We start from the raw sequence: 14,695 nt of genomic DNA on the forward strand, positions 1-14,695 counted from the left end.
CCATTTGGCTTTTGGTTTCCCTACACATTCAACTTTGATGTGGTCTGTGGTCACAATTTAGCTGAGAGAAGCTCAGAAAAAAAAAAAGATAAAAGATCTAAGAACTCTCCAATAAGACTGTCATGATGAGCTCACTGATGCATTATCAAGTTAAATCATTCTACAGCCAGCAAACAGATAGTAACACATAGTGCAACATTTTTTTTAATGAAACCCAATTTTAAGATTGATTTTAGCCCCAAATACACACATTTAATACAAATAATTATCCCTGAGGGTGTGTGCACACGCTGCGGATTTTTCGGCGCGGATTTGGCAAAATCCGCAGGTAATTCCGCAGGTCAAAAGACCTGTGGTTTACCTGCGGATTAGCCTGCAGTTTGACACCTGGACAATGGAGAAGGTGTGAGACCGCTGCGGATTCCGCACAAAGAAGTGACATGCTGCGGATTTGAAACCGCAGCAAATCCGAGCGGAAAAATCCACAGCATGTGCACAGCGTTTTTTGTTTCTCATTGATTTTAATGGTACTGTACACCGCAGCAGAAACTGCTGCGAATCCGCAGGGCCAAATCCGCTGCAGATCCGCAGCAGAATCTGCAGCGTGTGCACACACCCTAAATGTGGACAGCCCCTTTATAGGAAAAATCTGGATGTGTTACATGTAAATTTCACCTACATGGTTCAAATTTTTCTGTAGTGTATCTGCACTTGATGCATTCAGATATTTTGGCATTTTTGCCTCAGATTTCCATTGCAAAGGGTTAAAGCCACACTAATTCTGCACAAACACTGAGCATGACAAAGATTGTACAAATCTGCATCACAAGTCAATTTCCACGCAGAAATTTTCAGCAGATGAAAACTTTTCTGCTTAGCTGGTACTGTTTTACGCTGCGGATCTTCTGCACGCAAATCTGAGCGGACAATCCACACCTAATACGAAATGTGTTACCTTACCTCAAGTCGTTCAAAGGTGCAGCGTTCACAAGAGGAATTCACACACAATTTTAAAGGTCAATTATTGGATGGAAAATGTATGTAGGACGTGGATAAGATTTTTTTTTTTTTTTTAAATCTCATCCACTTATCTGCTACTTTACTCCACTGGAGATTTTACTTGTTGAAATCCGAAGATAAAATTCCACCTCTTTTCCATCCTGTGTGCACTTACACTAAAGATTTTCAAGCGCTGGAAGCGAACACCTCTTTACTGACAGGTAACAGAGATCTTGAAAATGGCGAAGATTTGAAAATCAAAATACGCTAGGACATTGCAAGCTTTAGGCTATGGTCACACGTTGCGTTTTTGCAGCGTTTTTATTGCCTTTTGTGCGTGCTGTTAAAGTTTAGTGCCCCTACCCCCCCCCAAAAAAAAACCCCACACATGATGAAACTTCCTTAGTTTTTTTTTGCATCAAAACCTGATACTTGTGCTTTTGCACTTACTCATTGCTTTCTATGGGTGAAAAAACGCTGCAAAAATGCTGAAAGTGACAGGTTGCAGATTTCATAAACTCAGCAGTTTTCCAATTCCGTAAGGAAGAAAAAGCAAGGTGTGTGCATGAGATTTCTGAACTTTCATAGCTTTTTCTGGTACTGTAAAATGCAGCCTAAAATTTGCATTTAAAAAAAAAAAAACGCAACGTGTGAGCATAGCCTTAATTATAAAACGGCTAAACTTTAATTACATAAGCGGAAATACTCTATAAACAAAAGTAACTGACCCCAAATTTCAGGAGGATCTGGGCACAGGAGAGCCAGGGTCAGCTCACAGCAGGGTGTATGGGGAGGCACCCCTAATGTGAGCAATCATTTTTATATCCTGCATATACTATATTATACAGTGATACGTAAATCCTTTCTATTTAAGACTTTAAAAGTAAATTCCAATTTCCTATTTTCTTCTTGCTGACCCCGCCAAAGTGCTAAATAGCAGGCTCAGAGAGCTCGATCGATAGGATTTCTTCTCTAGGATGAACTGTATGCAGTGTATGTTGCCTTGGTATAGTGACAGGGGGAAGTTGATGGATATTGGACGTCCCTGGAGAGTAATGCAAGCGCAGTAATTACATTTTAATCAAGAATGTTCACTTCTCAACACTGACTGCATTACTACATATTAGTGTCTATCTTCGGAGCAGCAGCTTCTCTTCATCCATTTCATTCTTCTTTTCTCTTTACCGCAAGGCTGAAAATTTAGGAAAAAAACCTTCCTAATCTTCATGATTCCAAACATAGATCGATATACGGCCCATGCAATTAACTATTGCAGTGTCAGCAAATAACCCGAATTCAGGATCAATGGACATTCCAACCCTCAGTACCGAGAAGGAAAAGTATGGTTTTTTCTCTCTAGAAATTTAATGACTGACACCATTAAATTACGAATGCAATGCGCAACATCTCAACCAAAGTCAAATAGAAATTATTTTATATACTTTTTCATTTTTAAATATGGCCTGTGCTCAAAGTAATATATTTTGGTACAAATTAAAATAAAAAAAATGTTGTGCAACAAATTAAAAAAATAAACTAAAATAATCCTAAATGTTGAAATAAAGAATACACTTATACAGAATGTAATTAAACAAAATGGGTGAATAAAGAAATACACTAATTATTACATTGAGCTGTATTATATTCCATTTACAGTACACCCCATGGAACTTTTGTTTTTTTAGTAAGAGCGACAATAATCATGGATTATTGAACAGCTGCCGGGCTGAAGAACTGGCTACATTATCTAAGAGAATTGTTGAAATCTAGAAGGAAAATGTGAAGTATTGAAGAAAGTTTTCATAGCGTGTCATCTCGGAAATTCAGGACCTTGAGATTGTCTCTCAACTATAGTCTGAAGGTTATTGAAGCTCCGGCCGAGAAGCAACCTGAAAGCTCTTGAAGATGAATGAAAACAAGGCTTAAATAGTAGACATAATTCTACAGGATGGTGAAGTAGCCGCTCACAAATGGAGCTACAAACCAGGTTATAAGTCGCAAACCAGGTGGAGAAAATCACATTTGTTGCAATTTTGGCTAGCACTAGCTGATGTTGGGTTGACCTTAGTTCAGCTTACTAGCTTACATTGCTGTGTTTAACTGTTCTCCCACTCAATGTTTTTCAACAATCCGCTCTTTCTTCTTCGTATGTGGCCTCTGCTGCTTCTTGGTTTTTTTTTCAGGGTTTGATGAAGCTGAACAGGCTTAGCTAAGGAAACTTGCATTAAGCGTAAAGGTTTGTCCCACCTCGAGAGGCCACCTGGTCCAGGATCCCAGTTGTTTGTTGAGATTTCAGACAAAAAAAAAAGAAAAACAACTCTGCTTTATAAAAGAAGACTTCTCGCTCCTGTAAGAAAACTAGACTGTAATGAATCCGGTGTGAAGGCAATTTTCTTGTAAATAAAACGGAAAAGGGGGGAAAAAAAAAGATTGGACTAATTTCAGCAGTCCGGGTAGATGGTGTAAAGTGGTTGTTATTGCCCTCTAGTGCCACAGAGGAGAGACACTTTCAACCCTCAGGCTTTTCCAAAAGTTAAATTAACAATCATGGCCAAATGTTCATTTCATAAAAGTGAATATGTACACCCCAAAAAATATGGAAATAAAACCCTATAGAATTGTATTGTTCCATTTGAATTACAAAGAGAATAGTGTTAAAGCTAAATATTTCACTTTTTTTAATCTGGTATTATTGTTACATTTGAGCGTTTGTAAAGTTTTCCTATGAATCACGCTCACTTATTCGATCACCGTATATGCCGGTAACTTTTCATACATATTAAGGTCTGTTTATAATGACTGATACACTTGGTATTTGTTTCTGAGAAGTCATCACAATTATTGCTTAGTTTAATTATATCAATTATCATTCAGTGATGAGTACGCAATTAATATTAACAGTATTGCTCAATAGCTGAATGTAGGACAGGCACCATGTGTAGCAAATATGCCGCTAAGATCAAATACGCAGCTCAGCACTGGAGTCGGCGCTCAGTCAGGGCCAGGGGCGCGCTTACAGCTGATGCTAAGTGAATAGTAGTAGTGGCATGGCTCCCCGTTTTGAGCATTCCATTTTGCTTCTACAGCTATCCGTGGACGGGCGGCTGCACAGTTGGGACCTGGTCCTGCTTTGTCCTTATCCATTTGAACATCTGCTGACACATAGTGAGGTGAACTACAAGAGTAAGTACTGTCACGATTTGATACATCTTGTCAAAGTGGGACGGCTTTTACGCTTTTTACTCTTACGCTTTATCAAAATGGTGTTAATTACGTAGCCAATTTTATTTACATGCATTATTATTATTCACTTACTTATTACAGGGCATTCGCTCATTTTGTTTTTATCTTTGGGTCTGTCTGATAAATGGCCTCAGTGTGAATGCACACCCAGGTATTGCAATTATACCAACATATAATCTGGCTCATTTTTATCCAATCAAAATCACAAACTTCCATGTATAGATTCCTTTCAAATGTTAACTGAAAAATAATTAAAAACTTTGACCTGTACAATATCCACCCAGAGTGATACTTTAGCACATAGAACAAAAAAACTATTCTACATGAACTAAGTTCTAATTCGATCACCATGAGTCCGTCCAACAAAGGGGAATCTGTTCTAGCTCTTGATAAATCTCTTTCTAACACATGAAGACGACCCCATAATGATCCCACATTACATTTTAGAGCTTATCTTTCCACTTTACTAACAGAAGAGGTTAGGTTGGGGATTATTAACAGAAAATAACGTGATCCTTTTACTCATATCAGATCCTATCATACCTATTTTTCATGGATTCCAAAAGACTCACAAAAGTCAAATTTCCTCCACTTTTCAGACCCATCATACTGAACACAGTGTTACTAACAGAACATTGGAGTCGCTGGCTACATAATCTACTATAACCTTTAGCAGACATACTGCAGGCTTTATCGAACATACTAAGAAATTACTAAAGTTGTAAAACATTCAGTGGCAAAATCATTATGGTTGGGTTACCAGCAACACTAATTCACTTTACGCCTCCATTCTGCATCACAGAGCATTACGTTCTTGTCAGATACAGGAATTATTTGGCAGATCTCAAAGAATATTAACCCATAATTTGTCATTTCACAACTGTTTACGTTTTTCTACAGATTTGTGATTTACCAAAGAACTCTTACTACTTCCTTTCGCTTGCCATTTTATATAGGGCCTGCTAGAAGAAGAGTCATCTATGTACCCCCAACAATCCCTACATCCAGTGGTACAGTGGGTATATAGATGACTTACTCCTCTTATTCAGAATGCTACATCAAATCTTATTATGCAATCTTTTCCATATCTTTAGTCAAATAATGACAATCTGATTTTCATAGAATATCAATATAATCACTAAACTTTCCAGAAAATCTGGTAAGATTAAACAGCACTTTGATAGTTGTCACCCAACTCATGTCGCTAAAACGTTGCCTATTGGTGAATATGTTAAAGTCCGACGTACAAATTCTAATGATCAGCATTACGAACAGGAGAGGGATGTTATTACCAAACAACTGAAAAAAAGAGGCTACTCCCCACCTCTATCATTAGAGACTGACATGAAATGACCAACATTACTTTCTCCACCCCTTAAAGCACAGATTTTATTATCATCATCAGTATGGTCTATAAAAATCTCCTAGTTTTATATGATAATGCTTCTTTACATCACATATTAAAAGATGGAGTTAAAGGGAACCTGTCACTAGGTTTTTTCCCATATAAAATAGGGTCAGCAGTTGTAAGCCCTCATATACAGCAATGTAGAAAGCTGAATATATTGGGGAAAATAAGTATTTGATACACTACCGATTTTGCAAGTTTTCCCACCTACAAAGAATGGAGAGGTCTGTAATTTTTGCTCGTAAGTACACTTCAACTGTAAGAGACAGAATCTAAAGGTAAAAAACAGAAAATCACATTGTATGATTTTTAAATAATTAAAATGCATTTTATTGCATGAAATAAGTATTTGATCACCTACCAACCAGCAAGAATTCTGACTCTCACAGACATGTTCGTTTTTCTTTAAGAAGCCCTAGTACTCCGCACTCATTACCTGTATTAATTGCACCTGTTTGAACTCGTTACCTGCCTGTATAAAAGACACCTGTCCAACTCAGTCACACTCCAACCTCTCCACCATGGCCAAGACCAAAGAGGTGTCTCAGGACACCAGGGACAAAATTGTAGATCTACACAAGGCTGGGATGGGCTACAGGACAATAGGCAAGCAGCTTGGTGAGAAGGCACTGTTGGTGTAATTATTAGAAAATGGAAGAAACACACAATGACTGTCAGTCTTCCTCCGTCTGGTGCTCCATGCAAGATCTTGCCTCGTGGGGTAAGGATGATTCTGAGAACGATCAGCAATCAGTCAAAAACTACACGGGAGGACCTGATCAATAACCTGAAGAGAACTGGGGCCACAGTCTCAAACATTACTGTCAGTAACACAATACGCCGTTAAGGGTTAAAATCCTGCAGGGCACGCAAGGTCCCCTTGCTCACACCAGCACATGTCCAGGCCTGCTTGAAGTTCACCAATAATCATCTGAATGATCCAGAGGAGGCATGGGAGAAGGTCATGTGGTCAGATGAGACCAAAATAGAAATTTTTGGTATCAACTTCACTAGCAGTGTTTGGAGGAAGAAGGAGGATGAGCACAACCCCAAAAATAATGTCCCAACCACGAAGCAGGTGGGGGAAAAAAATCATACTTTGGAGGTGCTTTGCTGCATAAGGGGACAGGACGACTGCTACGTATTGAAGGGACAATGGATGGCCAACAACCTCCAACCAGTAAGAGCATTGAAGATGGGTCGTGTCTGGGTCTTCTAACATGACAATGGCCCAAAACACACTGCCAGGGCTACTAAGAAGTGGCTCTATAAGAAGCATTTCACCCCCCTGGAGTGGCCTAGCCAGTCTCCAGACCTGTACCCAATATAAAATCTTTGGAGGGAGCTGAAACTCAATGTTGCCCAGTGACAGCCCCGAAACCTGAAAGATTTGGAGAAGATCTGCATGGAAAAATTGGCCAAAATCCCTGCTGCAGTGTGTGAAAATTTGGTCAAGAACTACAGGAAATAAATATTACCAAATATTAACTTCTGTTTTTCTATTGTGTCAAATACTTTTGATTTTCTGGATTTTTTATTTTTTTTTTTTAAGATTCTTTCTCTCACAGTTGAAGTTTGCCTACAATAAAAAATTACAGACCTTCCCCGAAAACTTTCAAAATTGACAGTGTATCAAATACTTATTTTCCCCATTGTATATGTTTCCATATATGCATAACACAAAAAACAGCTTTTATTCTGCTCACCTACTGCGCAGTCCAGTCAGATGGGTGTCGCTGGTTGCTGGTGGATGATGTGTCCTACGTCATCCACACTGTGTCCTGCATGGCGCTATTGCGCAGACCTACTTCTCTCCGCACTGCTAAGGGCAGAGCAAAGGAATGTAGGATGCATGCGCCAATGCTCTTTGTGTTTTCCCTGCACTTTAGAGTACTTTGCTATGCCCTCGGCAGGGCAGAGAGAAGTACGAATGCGCAGGAGCACAATGGAGGACACTGTGAATAATATAGGATGCATCATTCACATGGAGACGAGGTGCCAGATCAAGACTAGCGGCGCCTATCAGACCGCACAGCGATGTAATAAGAGTATAATAAAAACTCTTTTTTTGTGTTACGCAATCTTTTTACAGAGTTATTATTCTGCAAAAAATGTCACTAAAATTGGCTTATTACTTATGGTTGGAGAAAGAAACATCCAGCACCAACAATCTGATAAAATCCCAATAGGATTTATTGAAAATCCATAGAACACATGTACAGTTACTGAAGCATTTTGGATCAGTTGTGATTCTTAACCTTATCAGTAAGGATCACAATTGATCCGAAATGTATCATAAAGTGTACTTGTACTCTGCAATCACTAAAATGTGCAAACATTGAATATACTGTATTAAATTTAGACTGCATTACTGCCACATATAATATACAATGCTCAACGTAAATGAGCACACCCCATTTTAAAAGTAAGATTTTGATCAATGTCTCACTGAATACAAGAACATTTTCCAAAAGACAGTTTCAGAGATCATTTTTAACCCATAACATCAAAGTTAATTTTTATTATTATTTATTTATATAGCGCCATTAATTCCATGGTGCTGTACATGGGAAGGGGGGGTTACTTTCAAAGTTATAGATATCGTTACATACAAAGTTATAGACATCGTTAACAGTAAACAAATTTACAATGACGGACTGGTACAGAGGGGAGAGGACCCTGTCCTTGTGGACTTACATTCTACAAGATAGTGGGGAAAAGACAGAAGGTCGGGGGTTCAGCAGCTCTGGTGGTGATGAGGCGGCAGAATGGTTATTGCAGGCTGTAAGCTTTCCTGAAAAGATGGGTTTTCAGGTTCCGTTTGAAGAATCCGAGGGTGGTGGATAATCGGACATGTTGAGTCATGGAATTCCAGAGGATAGGGAATATTCGGGAGAAATCTTGGAGGCGGTTGTGTGAGGAACGAATAAGTGTGGAGGAGAGTAGGAGGTCTTGGGAGGATAGAAGATTACGTGAGGGAAGATATTGGGAGATTAGTTCAGCGATACAGGGAGGGGACAGGTTGTGGATAGCTTTGTAGGTCAGCGTTAGTAGTTTGAACTGGATTCGTTGGAGAATTGGGAGCCAATGGAGGGGGGGCTGGACTTTTCTTTTGCTCTAGTACTTATGGTTGTTTTAAGTGTGCCCCCAAAAATGTGCTCTGTGCCACTGGTTGGTTGTTACGAAGATTTTTTTCTAAACAACTCAAAATACAAATTTTTACAATATACAGGTGCTTCTCACAATATTAGAATATTATGAAAAAGTTAATTTATTTCAGTTCTTCAATACAAAAATTTAAACTCATATTACAGTAAATAGAGTCATTACAAACAAAGTGATCTATTTCACGTGTTTATTTCTATTAATGTTGATGATTATGGCTTACAGCCAATGAAAATCCCCAAATCATTTTCTCAGTAAGTTAGAATTATTAACAAAAGAACATCTGCAACGGTTTTTTGGAGATGGAAATTTCATTCTATAGCAGGACTTGGCACCTGTCCACACTGCCAAAAGTATCAATACCGAGTTTACCAACAACAGTATTACTGTGCTTGATTGGCCAGCAAACTTGCCTGACCTTAACCTATGGAGTATTTATTGTCAAGAGGAAGATGAGAGATACCAGACCTAACAATGCAGACGAGCTGAAGGCTGCTATCAAAGCAACCTGGGCTTCCATAACACCTCAGCAGAGCCACAGACTGATGGCCTCCATGCCATGCCGCATTGATGCAGTAATTGATGCAAAAGGAGCCCCGGCCAAGTATTTAGTGAATTTACTGAATATACATTTCAGGAGGCCAACATTTCAGATTTTAAAATACTTTTTTCAAGCTGGTGTTATAAAGTATTCTAATTTACTGAGATAATGACTTTTGGGTTTTCATTGGCTGTAAGCCATAATCATCATTAACAGAAATAAACACATGAAATAGATCACTCTGTAATGACACCTCTGTAATGACTCTATATAATATATGAGTTTCACTTTTTGTATTGAAGAACTGAAATAAATTAACTTTTTGATATTCTAATTTTGTGAGAAGCATCTGTAAATACATTTAGGAACTCTGACACCAATTATGAAGAGTATATAATAATAATAATAATAATAATAATCTTTATATAGCGCCAACATATTCCGCAGCGCTTTACAGTTAAGGCCTGTTTCACACTTACGTTTTTCCTGTGCGCTGGCAGCCGCTAAAATGGCGGATAACGGATCCGTGGGCGATGAAACACCAGCGGGAGCCACCGGACTGTTGGTGCGCCAGGATCCGCCGATTTCGGAATTTTAAAGGAACCGCAGCTGAAAAGAAAAAATGACTACCAGCGATGTCGCGGTGAGTGAAGGCGAGATCTCGGGCTGTCGTGAGGCGAGATCCTGGGCTGTCGTGAGGCGAGAGAGAGAATTTTTTATCCAGTAGCCAGATTGGATTTAGGGTTAAACATGTAGCAAAAGAGGAAAATTCGGATCCGGACAACAAAAAAAGTTGCATTGTCTGTTCGGTGATCTCAGCGGACGCCAAAATTTTGGCGGATCCGCAGAAATACGGATGCAACGAACGATCCTCAGTCAAAATCCGCCGATAATGAAAGTCAATGGGGGAAAAAAACGGATCCACCAAGATAAATGGCGGATCTGCTTTTTTTTGCAAATCGGCGGATTTTGACTGATGGTGACAAACGGATGTGTGAAACAGGCCTTAACAGTTTCAAAACACAAGTCATAAGTAACAACGTTAACAATACAATAATTAAAGCAAAATAAAACAACCCTGCTCATGAGAGCTTACAATCTACAATGTGGTGGGGGAGATACAAAGTACAGGCGTGTATTTACAGTGATGGACTTACAGTGATGGTCCAGCCATCCAGGGAATGAGGGATGGATGGAGATAGTGAATGGGCTACTCATGCACACTTACACATAGAATGATTTTGATTAGTGAACGTGATAGGCCGCTCTGAACAAATGTTGTGTTTTGAGGGAGCGCCTGAAACTATGCAAATTGTGGATAGTCCTAATTTCTTGGGGTGGAGCATTCCAGAGGATTGGCGCAGCGCGTGAGAAGTCTTGGAGTCGGGAGTGGGAGGTACAGATTAGTGCAGATGTTAGTCAAAAGTCGTTTGCAGAGCGCAGCGGTCGGTTAGGCCGATAGACAGAAATGAGGGAGGAGATGTAGGGGGGTGCTGCAATGTGGAGAGCTTTGTGGGTGCGAACAAGTACTTTGAATTGGATCCTATAATGAATGGGCAGCCATTGTAAGGACTGGCGAAGAGCAGACGCGTCCGAGTACCGATTAGCCAGATAGATTACCCTGGCTGCTGCATTAAATATGGACTGGAGAGGGGATAGTCGAGTGACGGGGAGGCCAATTAATAGAGCGTTGCAGTAATCCAGGCGGGAGTGGATCAATGCTACAGTGAGGGGTTTTTGTTGTTTGCATGGTGAGAAAATGGCGGATTCTAGAGATGTTCTTTAGGTGTAAGCGGCAAGAGCAGGCAAGGGATTGTATATGGGATGTGAAGGAGAGATTGGTGTCAAACATAACACCCAGACAGCATGCCTGCTGCCGGGGTGTTATTATAGTGCCACCCACGGAGAGGGAAATGTCAGGTTTAGGGAGGTTAGTAGACGGCGGGAGCAGAAGCAGCTCAGTTTTGGAGAGGTTGAGTTTTAGATAGAGAGTGGACATGATGTTGGAGACTGCAGACAGACAGTTACTGGTGTTCTGTAGTACAGCAGGGGTAAGGTCGGGGAATGACGTATACAGTTGTGTGTCATCAGCATAAAGATGATACTGAAAGCCAAATCTGCTGATAGTCTGTCCAATTGGGGCCGTGTAGAGAGAGAAGAGAAGGGGGCCAAGGACTGAGCCCTGAGGTTCACTGACAGCGAGAGGAAGAGGAGATGACGTGGAGCCAGAGAACAAAACACTGAAGGAGCGGTCAGAAAGATAGGAAGAGAACCAGGAGAGAGCAGTGTCCTTAATGCCTAGTGACTGGAGCCTAGAGAGTAGGAGATGTGGTCAACAGTGTCGAAAGCTGCAGATAGGTCAAGAAGAATGAGCAGAGTGGTGACCATTACGTTTTGCTGTCAGAAGGTCATTGGTCACTTTGATGAGTGCAGTTTCCGTCGAATGTAGGGGGCGGAAGCCGGACTGTGAAGGGTCTAGGAGGGAGTGAGTGGACAGGTAACGGGTAAGGGGTAACGGGTACAAAGTGTGCTGTTCAATAACTGGGGTGGACATCATGCAAACTGAAGTTACGTATTGCCGAGCATGTTGTGGAAGCTATCCCAAATACATCCAGAGACGACAACGTGCAAAACAAAAAACACACCACTTCTAAGAAAGGCTCTCAGGCAATATTTCAACAATGAGAGTTTTTGGCATAGAAGGTGCATAAACCAGAGGAGAAAATTGGCTTGGCAATCTCAGATTCCGTGAAGCATTTTGCATTCTCAAACTAAATACTTGTTCATCTTGTGGATTAATTTATAGAAAAGACCATGTGTATCTTTACTAAATCTACATTATAGTCTACGTATTGTTTAAAAGCTTCGCTTTTTATTATAATTTAAATAATTTTTAGTAGTTTTTACTAATCCTTGGGGTCTACCAAACACTAATAAACCCCACTTATCACTTCATCTTTACAATTTGAAGTACAGCTATAATTTAAATCACTAAGAATAAAGGTCTACAGTTCTCAAAAAGCATAAACCAATGGAGAACATTTTTTTTTATTATGTGCATAGTCTTAATTTTCTAATTTTTTTTTTTTAAGCCAACGTAATTAAAAACTATTTTAACTTTTTCATTTGGTCCTGGAGATTGCCACCACACGCATTGTTGAAATTGAGTATTACTGCTTAGCTTACTTGTAACCAGAATTATTATTATTTATTTATATAGCGTCATTAATTCCATGGTGCTGTATATGAGAAGGGGGTTACATACAAAGTTATAGATATCGTTAAAAGATATCGTTAACAGTAAACAAATTTACAGTGACAGACTGGTACAGAGGGGAGGGGACCCTGTCCTTGCGGACTTACATTCTACATCCTCAGGGTGCAGATAGCGGTAAATACAATGGTACAGGACGGTGCCTCAGGCTCCTTCTTTTACCAATCAGCAACAGCAGACACGAGGAGAGTCAGGCTGGTTTCACATTTGCGCTTTTGTGCGCAGCGCATCGTGCGCACCAGTGCGCATGCGCACTGCGCACCTATATTTAACATGATGTGCGCATGGTCTTGCGCATACTTGCGCTTTCGTGCGCATGCGTTTTTTTGTCTTTCGCGCCAGGCGCGTCAGACGCAACATGTTGCATTTTTGGTTCCGCCCTGTCTCGTTAAAACAACGCATGCGCACGGAATGCGCACGGAATGCGCAAAAACACCACATTGGAGCCTATGGGAGCGCAATACTTGCGCATGGTATTGCGCACGCTTGCGTTTTTATGCGCATGCGTTTTTACAATAAACATGACTGAAATGTGGTCTAGACAGTAAAAAAAAAAATTAAACCAAGGTGATAAAATGGTGTGGGCACTGGGATTCCACAATACTTTAAGGATTGCTCACGAGTGGACACACAGTACAAGCTGCACCAATGTAAGTATGAAAAACCTAATGTCTGGCTGAAATTTCAATACATTTCTATGTCTTATGTCTCTTTTTTTTTTATTGCAGCATGTCTTCATCTGGTGAGGAATATGTCCCCGGGACAGGGCAAGAGGCAGAAGAAGTGAGTACTATGCTTCCGTATGGATTGGAAAAAATAAACACATGTGATTAATTTTTTTGGTTTAATTTTCAGACCTCATCCTCCATCACGCCACCACCACCGGAGGAACGGCAGGAGCAGCAAGGCCAAGTGCGGGCGGGAAGACGTGATGTAAGTACAGACGGACTGTTATTTTTTTTTTTACTTATTTTCTAGTCTGGTTTATTTTTTATTTTTTTTTTTTGGTATTTTTTTTTTTTTTTTAAATTTTCATGGTTGTTTTTTTCGATGTTTGTTGCTTTTTTTGCATTTATTTTCATTTAAAACAAATAATTTTTTCATGGCTTGTTTATCAATATCTAAAGCTCAAAGTGTGTATGTGTGTGTGTGTATGTTTGTTTGGGTATATGGGAACGGGACTATGGGATGGCGGATATGTATGATGGTATATGGTCACGGGACTATGGGATGGAGGATATATATGATGGGTATATGGGCATGGGAAGGAGGATATGTATGATGGTATATGGGCAAGGGACTATGGGATGGAGGATATATATGATGGGTATATGGGCATGGGATGGAGGATATGTATGATGGTATATGGGCACGGGACTATGGGATGGAGGATATGTATGACGGGTATATGGGCACAGGACTATGGGATGGCGAATATGTATGATGGGTATATGGGCACAGGACTATGGGATGGCGAATATGTATGATGGGTATATGGGCACAGGACTATGGGATGGAGGATATGTATGATGGAATATGGGCACGGGACTATGGGATGGAGGATAATTATAATTTTCTATAACTAACCACAGTTAGTTACTATGCCCGGGCAGCGCCGGGCTCTTCAGCTAGTTTTCAAGATTTTTTATTTTAAAATCTTTCAAAGATTAATGTTTGTCTTTCTTTTCTAGGCTCCACAGCGGGAGGAGGACCTCGCCCTGGACAACGACGAGCTCATCCGTCTAGTCCAGGAGCGAGTCCCGTTGTGGGACACCCGTCACCAACTGCACTCGGACAACGTGGTGATCCGGCGGCTCTGGAACGAGGTGGCCGCATCGCTGATGGATGGCTGGGACAACGCCTCTCCCCGGGTCCGCAAGGATTTTCGTAAGTATTTAAATGCAGTGTGATGCAGCAGTGATCTTGGCCGGGATCACCCAACTGTGTGTGATGCTATTAACTCCATGGAGTTTCTATCATCACACACAGTTGGATGATCACAGCCTCCAGTGCATAGTCTTACTTTTTTTCTTTTTTTTTTTTTCCACCACAATGAACAAAGTCA

At 40.4% G+C, this 14,695-nt stretch overlaps 2 protein-coding genes across 6 annotated transcripts in view; one reads left to right on the top strand and one right to left on the bottom strand.

Annotated features, from left to right (window-relative positions):
• CNPY1 (canopy FGF signaling regulator 1) overlaps nucleotides 1-14,695 on the bottom strand; it is a 183,699-nt gene that overhangs the window by 33,427 nt on the left and 135,577 nt on the right. The gene's annotated exons all lie outside the window — the stretch shown is intronic.
• The window catches only part of LOC141095384 (uncharacterized), a 2,466-nt gene continuing 1,682 nt past the window's right edge, over nucleotides 13,912-14,695 (top strand). Inside the window, exon 1 of the mRNA XM_073581338.1 lies at nucleotides 13,912-14,695. This exon is cut by the window's right edge and continues 148 nt beyond it. Coding sequence (XP_073437439.1) covers nucleotides 14,530-14,695 — 166 coding nt within the window. The 5' untranslated portion in view covers nucleotides 13,912-14,529.

The sequence above is a fragment of the Dendrobates tinctorius genome, unplaced genomic scaffold (assembly GCF_039654945.1).
Source record: "Dendrobates tinctorius isolate UK_male_01 unplaced genomic scaffold, ASM3965494v1 ptg000070l, whole genome shotgun sequence".
NCBI classification, from domain to species: domain Eukaryota; kingdom Metazoa; phylum Chordata; class Amphibia; order Anura; family Dendrobatidae; genus Dendrobates; species Dendrobates tinctorius.